General features: G+C 29.0%; 1 protein-coding gene across 1 annotated transcript; it reads right to left on the minus strand.

Moving 5' to 3' along the window:
* Window positions 1-2,510: 2,510 nt before the first annotated feature.
* On the minus strand, window positions 2,511-6,840 carry LOC113867732. Its single transcript, XM_027503179.1, has 3 exons — window positions 6,518-6,840; window positions 5,631-5,711; window positions 2,511-3,283 (listed from the first exon to the last, which is right to left on the minus strand). Exons 1-3 carry the CDS (start codon window positions 6,674-6,676, stop codon window positions 2,900-2,902), a joined length of 624 nt encoding a protein of 207 aa, XP_027358980.1. The 5' UTR covers window positions 6,677-6,840; the 3' UTR covers window positions 2,511-2,899.
* Between the last annotated feature and the right edge of the window lie 6,143 nt (window positions 6,841-12,983).

Raw genomic sequence — 12,983 nt, forward strand, 5'->3', positions numbered from 1 at the left:
GTGCATCCACTAGCAATAACTATATTTTTCTAATGATACATTTTTCATATCTTACACAAGATAAGGCTGGACAAAAAAATCTAGTTTTACAAGTCTAATCCATAACCAATGTTAAATTGATTTTAAAAATCTAGATCCATATTAAACTAATTTTTTATGAGCAATATATATGTGTAACTGTTTTAGTGTTCTAAATCCACTATTTAAAACTATATATATTTTTTATTTATCCAAATTTATATGTATGGAAATACTACCTTATGTCTTATTAAATCTTTGTACTATATCAGTTCATAAAATTTTATTTTGTCTACATTTTATGACTAATACTTTTTATTAATCTTAATTTTTATAATTAAAATTAAATATTTAAAATAATATTTTAAAAATATTATTATATTAAAGATATTGTAATATAACAAATAATTTTAAGTTAATTACTATTGTTATTTTTATATTTATATTTATTTTTTAATTTTTAAAATATTATAACATAATAATTTCATTATTATTTATATTATTAATTTTTATTTTTATAGGTTTTAATTTAAACTTTCATCATAAACTCCGTTTATTAAAAATAAGTTAAAAATGATAATAAATATTTTATAATCTTCTACAAAATATAATATAATTAGTAAATATTACTAAAATTTTCTTAAAACGCATTAATTTAATACACGATGTGTACAACAAATTAAATTTATCTTAAAAATTCAATTCACAAATGTATTAAAATCAATTTTGCCTTAAAAATTTAATTTAAAATTGGATTTAAAATTAATTTAATGTAAAACTAAATTTAAAACTAGTTTTAAAAAAATAATATTAAAACTAATTAAAAAATAAAATAAAATAATTTAGAATTTAATTTGTATAATTAGTTTATGTAGTGGATATATGATAAAAGTAAAATATATGCAAATGTTTATTAGTTTAATACAATATAAAAATAAAAAAATTATATTATTAATAGATTAAAATATATACAAATATAATTTTATATTAGTTATTATAAAATTTAAATATTTTTTAATATAATAATTTACTAATAATATAAAAAATATTTATAACATATTTTTACTAAATTTAAAATTGCTTTTAAACAAGTCTAAATTTTAAAACTAAATTTAAAATAGTTTAAAAAAATTAAAATGAATTGATTTAAAATTCAATTTATATAATTAATATTTTTAAATCCAATTCATGCACATCTTTAACAGAAGATAACCTCCTAAAACAAGAGAGATATTAATTTATTTATTTAAATTATTCAACAAACAAAATGTGTAATCTTAACCATATCAGTAGATCTCTAGGAAGGAAAGGTAAGTTACAATAGACATATTTAAATATTGATTCTCTCTTAGCTAAAACATTTCCTAAATAACACTCACACAACGTCACGATTTTTATTTTTTCCTTCTAAAATGCAATATCAAACAATCCTACAATCACAAAACACACATAAAAGGCAACATCCCACAGAAATAGACTTTTAATACTATTATTGAAAGAGAAAAAAAAGAAGAAGACAAATTTCACTTAATTTATTTTTAAAGAAACATAATAAAAACACAAGAGATCACATGGAAGCTAAACAAAAAAAAAAAAAAAATGCTAACTAAGCGATGATAATTAAGTCAGAAAATTACAATAACTAGCAACTGATAGGCCGAAAATTAACATCCATGAGATTTCTATCAGTCACGTTAAAAATATTTTCATATCTTATAAATATCATAAAAGCATAATTTTTATATGAATAACTCCTTGTAATCATATTATTTAAAACGATATACGAAAAATAATTCGACATATAAAAAAATAATTCCTTAGAAAAGGTTTTATTTGTCTACATCTCCCATCTTTTTATCGATATAATAAAACATATTTGCACAAAATCTCTAAATTTATTGTTTCTTGGTCACCAATTATCTCATGCATACAACTTTAAGCTTTAAACAAAGATCATGGCTCTGTATGAAGAGATATAGTGGGTTAGAGTTATTTTGTGTAAACGTATTTTTGAACTGTTTTATTTTACAAGATATTCATCGTTTTATTCAAAACTTTTTCCCATGTACTTGTATATTTTGTTATTCACTGTGTTAACTAACTCAATAGATTGCAAAACCAACTCAATTGACACTTTTATCAAATAGTCCCTTTCACCCTCTAAATAACCCTCAGTTGTAAACTTTTAATTCTAAACGGTTTACATATTTTATAGCATGTCATTTATTTTTTTAAACTAATTATAAGAGACTAGAGACTCATTTCTCACAAGGCTAAAATCTAAATTTAAAATATTTAGACACAATCTTAATCTTATATAAACATTTTCTTTACCACATTATCGTGCAAAGTATGAAATTAACTATATAAACAAATATAAAACACACCCTAGTTTCTGTCTTCATTGTTTTTTCTTTGTATACTATAAACTTTTTTCTCTAAGTAACCCCGCAAAGATCTTTGAAAATAGAGAGTAAAGGGAAGAAAAGTAGGCATCAACAAAGACGATGCTATAAATTGCCATATAGAGAAAATCTGCAGAGCAGATTTACATATAGAACTTCAGATAGAATCCCCTACCTTGAAAAGGCAATCATTTTAATGATGGGGGTAAAACAATTTAAGGTACAAAATTAAAATGCTTTAAAGCTAATCAATAAAAAGACTTTACAAAAACACTTGTTGAGACCCCAAACCAATCACTCGGTTGACAAAGCATAGTAAAATCTTAACAGAATTGGCTCCACCCCTCCTCTCTTTTCTTGCAGCATCCAACAAGCAAACCTGAGACACGAAATTCCGAAGGTTGTTGGCTCCTTTTGTAGCTTCTTCAGAAGGCTGGTGAGTTAAGAAATCCCAATTAATAAACCAATACAAAGGACTAGTCTGCATGCATATCCATGGCAGAATCGTTTGAGCTCACTGCAGTTGAATCTCTGCCTTGCTGGTGAAGTAAGCCAGGTTCTGTGTTCCGGTTTCCATTGACCATTGACAGACCATTGGTGTAGTACCCTCCATCACCAATTTGATAATGTTGAAGGCTACGACGCACTGGACTTGACAAAGCATTTGAAAACACAGAATTCTTTGGTTGATTTTCACAGTTCTCAGAGCGGAGTCCTTGCCCAGCAATTGTTTGGCCAGAAGATCCTGTAGTAACGGGAAAGCCTGAACTACTGAGATGCATTGCTGGTAGGGGTTGCTGGTGTTGCGGTGGTGCTCTAGGTGACATGGATGGCTCCTCTCCACAGTAATCCAGCTCGTTCTGCAAGATCATGAATGAACTTCAATACATATATCTTGTTACCAAAAACAACAGAGACCATTATTTTGAAGAACTAAGCTTCCCAAATAGCACATTTAGCCCTCAGCTTGCAGGATGTGTACACCTACCCTCTTTAGACCCAACTAGGTGGAAGATACCTAAATTGGGTTGCCCTTTTTAAAACTTCAAATGATCTAAATTGCAGCATGAACCCAAAAGTTACAAAATCTAACTTTTATTTTATGGGATATTGTCAATCACAATCCTGCACCCCAAATGTTGAACAAGGCTTAAAAAAAGAAGAAACTTTACTATCTTTTCTACCCTGTACTCTTTGTCAATGACCAGTCCTGAGGCAATTTGTACCTTCTAAAGCCCACAGGTGGATTAAAGAATCCATGCAATCGTGTAAGCCAAAATTTAGAATGTTACATTTAAGCTAATCCATTTCACCTACTATATAATATGGAAAATGAAACGGGGAGAATGGAATGGCTTTTATCCATCAGAGGAATCTTAGAATTTTACACTTAGATTTTTACAAAATCAACTGACCAAAACTTTGAGTTGAAAGTTTTTTTTACTGAAAGAATCAGATAATGAATCATAATATGCAAGATTTTAAATTCAAATAAGGCATCAACCTGACTATCTCATATTAGATAAAATTTAATGATTGAATCAATAACAATATATTATAAAGAATAACATTACCAGGTAAAATTTTCCATTGGACATGTCAAAAAGACCAGGGAGAGCAAAATAAGTACAACACCAAAACGAATAAAAAGATATGAGAAAAATAAAAGGCTTGTTAAACCAAAGCCAGTGGCGGAAGAAAGTTTACTCACACTGACCCTGGCAGTGGAAAATAAACATGCCTGATTAATTAAGCAAGTACACCCACCAGTTTCTTCCCCAGTTCAGTAAAATAACTCACTCCTACTCATAGGTGAACTATAAACATAATTTATAAAGCCTTTTGTAAGGCAGCACAAAAATTGACAACCTCAAGGACAAACAAATACAGCCCAAGATCAGGACCATCAGATTAATAGTCCACCACATGGTTAATGGTTTAAAATTGCAGTCCACAACCACAATTGCAGTTGCCTCATCCATTTTGACCTGCAATTGTCCAAATTCTTTCTGCATTTGCAAAGCAACCACAATTCTAAGAAAATTGTGATATTAAGAAATATAATTGACACCTTCACAAACCTGCTTCCCTTTCATAATTCATATATAATACATTTCCAATAATTCGCTTCCTTGTCACTAATTTACATCCATTGCTACAGCCTATAGTCTAAGGTGGTTCAGTTATATGCAAAGAAGACCTATGGAGGCACCAACAAAGACAGTAGATTGGATGACTCTTAGTCCGGTAAAGAGGAATCAAGGGAGACCATCTAAGATAGCGACAAATAGCAGCTGACCCCTAAAACACTATAGTAGAATAGCGTATAGTGGGATGACCGCTATTTAAAAATTTCTAATATGCATATATATATATATATATATATATATATATATATATATATATATATAGGAGTGTTTAATGAACAGAAAAACAGAGCTTTATCTCCTTCAGCAAACAAAACAGAGCTTGAAGCAAAAGTGATGAGTAAACAGAAAAATAGAGCAGACGTTGGAAAAGCTGATTTTCCCGTGAACAGAAACACAGAAAAGCTGATTTATCTGGTGAAATGGAATGGGTGAGCCGGTGAAGAGGGGAGAAACCGCCATGTTGAGTCCCTGACTTTTCATGCAGAGAGGTGTGGAGAAAATGAAATCGATATATATATGTTTTATAAAAGGTAAATGACCTTTCTACCCTTAAAAATAATTAAAACGCTCCGTTTTAGAAAAATCAGAATAGGGTTTCTTGCTTTCCCAAATTTGCACAATCACACCCGCAAATTTCTCCCTGTTCTGGCCGCAAACCCCGCAATCGCTGAGACATGACAAATGCACCGCGATGTGACAGCAGTGGCAGCTGACAGCCACACTGTGCCAATGCAATAGCGCACTAGTAACAACTATGAGAGAGACCCATAAGAACCTTAGACAAGGTTATAAATAGAGACCATTTCATTAACTAGATTTTTAAAATTTTGGTTTTCTACCGAACACAATGGCGTTGTGTGATCTATGTAGCCAACCTCACCTAATGAGATAAGGCTTGGTTGTTGTTGGTGGTGGTGGTGCTATAGCCTATAGTCCATCTCTCTCTCTCTTTCAAAGTAATTGTGTGTTGTGTGTTTGTTTGCAACATATCCGAATCAGCAGAAGCAAGCATCCGTGATACTACAATATATGCAAAAGAGAGAAATGTCAAACCAACCTGAATGTAGCTAAGTACATCAACTGTTGCAACTCTTGATCCTCCTTCTTGTTGTCTCCAAATCCATTGATAAAGTTTTTCCTGACACAAGAACAACATCCCACAACAAAATATCAACACATGATCGAAAAAACCCAAACAAAAGAGCAAAGCCCATATTAGATGCAAATGCCAAAGGTTTTATTCACAACAAGAAAAAGGGGAAAGGAAAAAAATATATCAAAACCACTTGCAGCTACATAAAAGATGAGACAGAACAGTGAAAATCCATGAACTGAAAATGAGGTCAATAAGAGAGTGAAAACTAACCCAACAATTATAAAAAAGTAGCAGTTTAACACAAAATCCAAAGAAAATGAAACAAAATCAGCTCCAAACAACTAGAAACGAGTAACAAAGCAAAATTCCACAAATGCCAGCATCCCGGAATCAGCTACTACTTGTTCAAGTAATCAGCACACAACGTTGATTCAAGCATCACAGAACAGAAACTCCCACATTTTCAAATCCCTCACAATTACGAAAAAGATCCCGCACACACACCAAAAAAAAAAAAAAAGCCCATATTTTCCATCCAAATCTATCTTAACAGAAAATTGAGCATCGATGCACTTCCACAAATAAAAAAACATTCTTTAATAAAAAAAAGTTAATTTTTTAATAAAATTAAAAAAGAAAACAGAATAAAATACCTACTTTTGTCCGATTAACAGGATATTTAACCAACACATCATAACGAGAGACACCCATCTAAAGCCACAACAAACAAATAAAAAAACAAATCTAAAATTCCAATTCTAACTTTCTATTAAAAAAAAAAAAACCCTTTTCTGAAGAAAAATCGAAAACCCAAAAGGAGAATCTGGAAAAGGAGGAAGCTTTATTACGAGGGAGTGGCGTTCCCCAGCATGGAAGGAGAGCTTCTGGTGGTTCATGGCGTGGGTGTAGAGCTGGGAGAGAGAATTAGCAGCGGTGCAAAACGATGCGTATAGGGTTCGATCGACCTCGTCGAGGCTTGTGGCGATGGACTTTCTCTTCTTTGCCATGATGATTGGTGAATCGATGAAGGCCTTTGGATGTTTGGGTTGGTGTCGTTAGCTGTGTAAGAAGGAGAGGGTGTTGTTTGGTTGTGCTTTTATGGAACAACCAAAGGGTGGGAGAGATGAGAAGAGAACGAAGGTAAGGGACTCATGGTAACTATGGTAAGCATGAGAGCCATGTTATAATTGCTTAATGGCTACTTAGTGACTACTCAATCAGGATATTTGGAGATTAGATGTGATTATTTTTTAAGATTATTGTAATTTGATTGATGAATTCAAGATTTAAATATTACTATCTGTGTGAATAATAGATTGGTTTTTAAGTTAAATTTGTTTTTATTTTATCTCTAATAATTAATTAATTAAATTTTTTAATGTATATCTAAAGATAAATAATAACTTTTTATTAAAATAATATAATATTTAATATTATTAATATATTAAACTGTTATATTATTTTTAATTAAAATTTAATATAAATAAAATGTTTTTATATATTATTTCATACATATTAAAAAGTGGTTAATTAATAGATTTAAATATATAATCAACTATAACAAATAATTCTATAATTTTTTATAAATTTATTATACAAGTTAGTTATTTTAGATAATTCAAACTGAATAGGTTATTTTAAAACTACAATTTTATAGATCATATCTAGATATTCAATTTATTTTGCATAATCATTTATAATATAATAATAAATTAATCATCAAAAGAATATTAAAAATATAAATTAAAACACATTTTAATTTGATCTATAAATCTACTTTTGTTCAACTTATTTAAATAAATAAAAATAATATCTTATTTAAAGTTTTAATTTCAAATTTAAATAGATTATTTTTAAAATCATCTCATTAAACCCTAAAAAATCTATATTAATTTATAATTTAAAATTTAGTTTATGATTTGGTATAAGTTTATTTCTAACCTATCAATTAATTTATATAAACTTTTTTTTTTACTAATCTGAGTATAAGAGATTCAGTATAATTTTTAATTCTAAGTTTTAAAAATTTTTAAATTAAAATTAATTTTCAATTTTATGAATTTGATTTTAATTTATTTATAGTTTATAAATTTTATGCTTTAAATTTAAAATAAACAAAATACTCATTTAAATTTATTTGTTAAAATAAAAATTATTAGACGAAATAACAATAATGACAATGATAAATAATTAGTATGAACAAGGATAACAATAAAAGTAATGACTATAATGATACTATTAATAATAATAATCACAATTAAATGTGGTGGTAAAAGTGATAGTAATATCAAAGTTAAGTTATTAGTGGTAGTAATAGGATAACAATAATGATAGTGGATGGTAGTAAGATAATAGTGATGATGATGGATGATCAAAGTGATAGTAATGATAATAGTGGTAGTGACATTAACAACAAATAATAATAACAACTACAATGTTAACGATAGATAATAAGAGCGACCAAAGAAAAATGATAAAGATGATAACTATTAATAATAATTATGGTAATAATAACAATAACGAAAATAATAATTAATGGTGATAATGTTATAACAATGACAATGTAAGGGTGATATAGACATGTCAATAATATTATTTTATTGATGGTGAATAGTAATAGTGATAATGACAACAATGATTATAGTGATTAGTGGAGAGGACACCAATGAATATGGTAGTTGGCAGTGACGATAACTAATAATGACAATGGATTAGTTGTCAAAATAATCAACAAAAACAATGAAAGTGTAAATATTATGATTATTAATAACAAATATTATATTACATTAAATGAGAATTGTTGGATCGACATACTCTTAGTGTGATGAGATTGATGCTGGCTAAGAATGTTGCATTTAACATTATGAACAAGAAGACTATTATAGATTTTATGAAGGCATTATCAAATATGTATGAGAAGTCATCTACACCCAAAGTATATTTAATGCGTCGACTATTCAACCGCAAGATGGTAGAAGATAATTCTGTAACTTATCACATTAATGAATTTAATACAATTCTTGCCTAGTTGGTGTTAGTGCATATAGTGTTTAATGATAGTGTTTAATTCTACTATCATCCCTTCCAAATATTGTATTGTAATTGTTATCATAGTCAATAGTTTTGCAAGGATAAAAGTTAAAACTTTATGACATTCGTGAATTGATATTAAATGAAGATGTTTGTAGGAGAGATTTAGGGGAGCTTTTTAGTCTTTCTTCCAATTCAAAATTAAATACTAAAAGCAAAGGAAGAAATAGCCAAAAATGTCAAAATTAAGGCGACACAAATTAAAGTCTAGAAAAAAGGTAGATAAAGATTAGAATGATATTATCTATTAGATTTGTGACAAAAAAAGTCACTTTATCGATCAATGCAAAGTTTGAAAGAAAAGGAAGAACGATAAAAATAAGAAGCATGATAATTATGAATTTGCATATTCAACAATTGATGAACTTGCAAATGCACTAATTTCTAGTTTAGATAGTCTTATTAACTTATGGGTTATGGACTCAGGTGCATCATTCTACACTCCTCCTTCCATAAAATTATTATCTATGTTTCTTTGAAAGTTTGGAAAGGTTTACCTTACAAATGACAAATCTCTTGAATTATTGAAAGGTGGCATTGACATTAGAACCTCTATGCGGGACCTCATGGATATTACACAAAATCAGTCATATCCTTGCCTTAAAGAGAAATTTAATATCTATAGAGAAATTGGATAATGAGGGTCATTACACGCTTTTGGAGATGGTGCATGAAAAGTAACATAAGGTAATCTAGTTGTAGCTAGTGGGAAAAAAGCAAGAGTCTCTCTATATGGTTACATGAGAGGATATGGTAGTAGTTATTGAACCTGCCAATAGTTCCTCTTTGAAGCATCAAAGATTTAGACACATGAGTAATAAAGGAATAAACTTCATGGTGTCAAAGCATAAACTATCAAATCTGAAACATGTTGATATTGGTGTTTATGAACATTGTATCTTTGGAAAAGAGAAGAAGGTCAACTTCGCAAAGTCAAGAAAAAATCTAAAATTGAAAAGTAGGAATTGGTGCATATAGATGCTTAGGAGTCAACTCCAATAAAATCCCTTAGAGACTTATGCTATTGTGTCACCTTCATTGATGACTTTACAAGAAAGGTATGAATTCATTTTATGATGTATTTTCTGTGTTTAAAAGGTGGAAAAAAGAAGTTGAAATCAAATAAGTTTAAAGGTTAAAAGTCTAAAAATATGATAATGATGGAGAATATAATAACCAAGAGTTTAAGGATTTCTATTCAAAAATTGAGATCAAAATGATCAAAACAATATCAGAAACACTTGATGACAAACACGATTCGTGTTGCCAAATTAAATGATCTTTAATTGATTTCCATACAACAAAAGAATAGAATTATTAGGGTAAGAACAAAAATTGAAATTACAAGAAAATAATAAAGCAAAAATAAAATAGAGATGAAAGATGGCGTCACAACTGCAAGATTAATAAGTCAAAAGAACGATTGCCATAAGAATTTTGGCCTCTTAATAAGATCAAGAAAAATTGGCTCCCTCAAGAACTTAGAGTTAGACGCTCTCATAAGAGTGTTTAATCTCAAATTACATTCAAAACTAATTAAAAATGTGTCTACAAAAGTATATATATCTCTAACGCTTATAAACCAACAGAAATACAACAGTAATGCGCTTTCTGTGCCAACAGGCCCAAATCTAAATAAACTAAATAAAATAACAGATTTTATCTTAAATAAAAGCTCAAAGCAAGTCATGACTAATACTAAAATAACTAAATTAAACATAATAATAAAATTCTAATGGGACCCATTAGAGTTTAAGTTCTTTAAGTATATATAATTGACCATCTTAGGTTCATTTAACTCTAAATTGGGTTTACTTTCAAATAGGACAACAACCTTCTTCTCTAGATTTTCCTTTATCTTCTTTGTCTTTATCCTTGTCATTGATCCTTAAAGCCTTTCTAATGCCTTCGAATCTTTTTCTTCAACGAACCTTCATTGATTTTCATCAACACCTAAGCAAAATGATGTTGCAAACATAATGAACAAAACCTTGAACAAGAGAGCAAGATGTATGTAGATCCAATTAATAAGTCTGTATTTTGACATACTTTTATAGCCTAAATATTTATGTGTGGTCATTATTTTAATTGAGTTTTATACTGATTTATATATTAATTGTGCATTTAGCATAAAAAAATCATAGTTGAGTTTTTAGGTGTTATTGGGCCTAAATTGGTTAAAAAACAGAACTTTACAGTAGTCATCACACCTATACCCTAGCAGCAAGCATGAGAGTGCTTCAAGCACATGTATGGTCGTGTTTTTGACCTTGCACGACTGTGTTCATCCGCAGCAAGCCCAATTATGAAGAGATTTTAGAGTTTTCAAAACCCTATTAATAGTAACCTTGGGGCAGTGATTGGAGACACTGTTTTGATCATGTTTTACATGTTGTTTTGACTTTGTTTCTACCTAATACTTTCTGTGCCTCTGAGTCATCTCTTTCATCATTTTCTTGACGGAACTTAGAGCTTTGAGCAATCGTACTTGAAGACCGAGAACTATTTCCTTTTGACTATGTTTTATTTATGATTGTTTTAGTTCTTTTCTTTAGCATGAGTAATTAAGTCCATAGCTGGAGCTACAAGAATTCTTATTCATGAATTTATGAGATTTTGATGTTTGAATCTAACTTTGATTTCCGTCTGTGATTAGTATTTATCTTATTGCACATAATTATATATTGTGAATTGATCACTCATAACATAACTATAATTAATTGTATCATTAGTCGACTGTATCTCAATTAGTTAATGGATTTCTAAGATAAAATGAGACAAATGATTAGGTAGACCAAACCAATATTTCTCTTCTTATCGTTATTAAATTAATAAGTTCATAGGTGCTTTATGTTTTCTTAAATTGATATCTTGGATAACCATTGTGGATGTTAATTTAGAGAAAATAATATTAATATTACATGATTATTGAGTATTGATATTATTTGTATGAATGATGGTAATCACAAAGAAATTAAATTTAAAGTTAAAAAAAAGAATAACATAAAGGATTAAATGAGTAAACTCATATGTCCAAAGTTTCTCTTCTATAACTTTAACCAAGAATTGTGTTACGTTACTTGTTTTTAATTCCATTGAAAATTGATTTAATTATAATACTTGTTTTTATTTTCGTATCCTTTAATTTCAAATAATTGAATTAAGAAACTCTTAGTAATTGGTGATAAGTTTATAATTAGGCCCTCCTTAACAGCTCATATATTGATGTTTGACCTTTATTTTATTTGAGTTTTACATTGATTTATTTGTATATTGTGCAGTTTAACATAAAAAAGCCACAATAGGGATTAAGGCGTGTTTTGGGCTCAAATTGGTTGCAAAATAGAGTTTCACAGCAGTCAGCAGGCCCATACCCTATTAACAAGCACCGAGGTACTTTGAATACATGCATGATCATGCATATTGACCAGCATGCCTATGTATCAAGTTTAAACATAGTCATAGTCACCTGGGAGAAGTCCAACTATGAAACGGTTTTAGGGTTTTCAAAACCCTATTTAAAGTAACCTTGGGGGCAGTATTTGGGCATCTTATTCTACACCATTTACACCTCATTTTTACACTACACTTTGTCTTTGATTTCTCCTAGCACATTCTTGGTGGAGCTTGGAGCATGGAACTTTGAGTCACTATACTCAAAGACTAGGAAATCATCTCATATCTAGTTTATTATTTCTTTTGATTATGACTTTACTTATGGTTGTTTCAATTCTTTTCTTTAACATACATTTATAACTAGGACTATGCGAATACTTGTTCATGAATTTAAGGGATTTTAATATTTGAATCTAAATTTGGTTTCCGTTCATGATTATTTTTTTATCCTTTTGCACTTCTTTATTAATCCTAATTGATTATATCGTTAGGAGACTATACCTCAGTTAGTTAATGGATTTATAGGATAAAATAAGACAAAGGATTAGGTAAACTAAACCAATCTTTCTCTTCCAATCATTATTAAATTAACAAGTTCAAATTCATAAGTGCTTTATGCTAATTGATGTCTTGCATAACCATTGCGAATGCTAATTTAGAGAAAAGAATATTAATATTGCATGACTATTGGGTATTAATAGTAATTGTATGAAGATTGATAATCACAAGGAAATTGAATTTAGAATTAAACAGAAAAATAACATAAAGGATTGAATAAAAAAACACATATGCCCTAGGTTTCTCTTTGATAAGTTTAACCAAAACATG

Source organism: Abrus precatorius, unplaced genomic scaffold, assembly GCF_003935025.1.
Source record: "Abrus precatorius isolate BTA unplaced genomic scaffold, Abrus_2018 Scaffold5, whole genome shotgun sequence".
Lineage (NCBI taxonomy): Eukaryota > Viridiplantae > Streptophyta > Magnoliopsida > Fabales > Fabaceae > Abrus > Abrus precatorius.

Excerpts from the sequence above, each read along its gene's own strand:
- LOC113867732 (XM_027503179.1), bottom strand. The coding sequence starts at position 6,676 with ATGGCAAAGAAGAGAAAGTCCATCGCCACAAGCCTCGACGAGGTCGAT. Across the intron at positions 5,712-6,517 it reads CTGGGGAACGCCACTCCCTC|GAAAAACTTTATCAATGGAT; the intron begins GTAATAAAGCTT and ends TTCTTGTGTCAG. Across the intron at positions 3,284-5,630 it reads ATGTACTTAGCTACATTCAG|AACGAGCTGGATTACTGTGG; the intron begins GTTGGTTTGACA and ends ATGATCTTGCAG.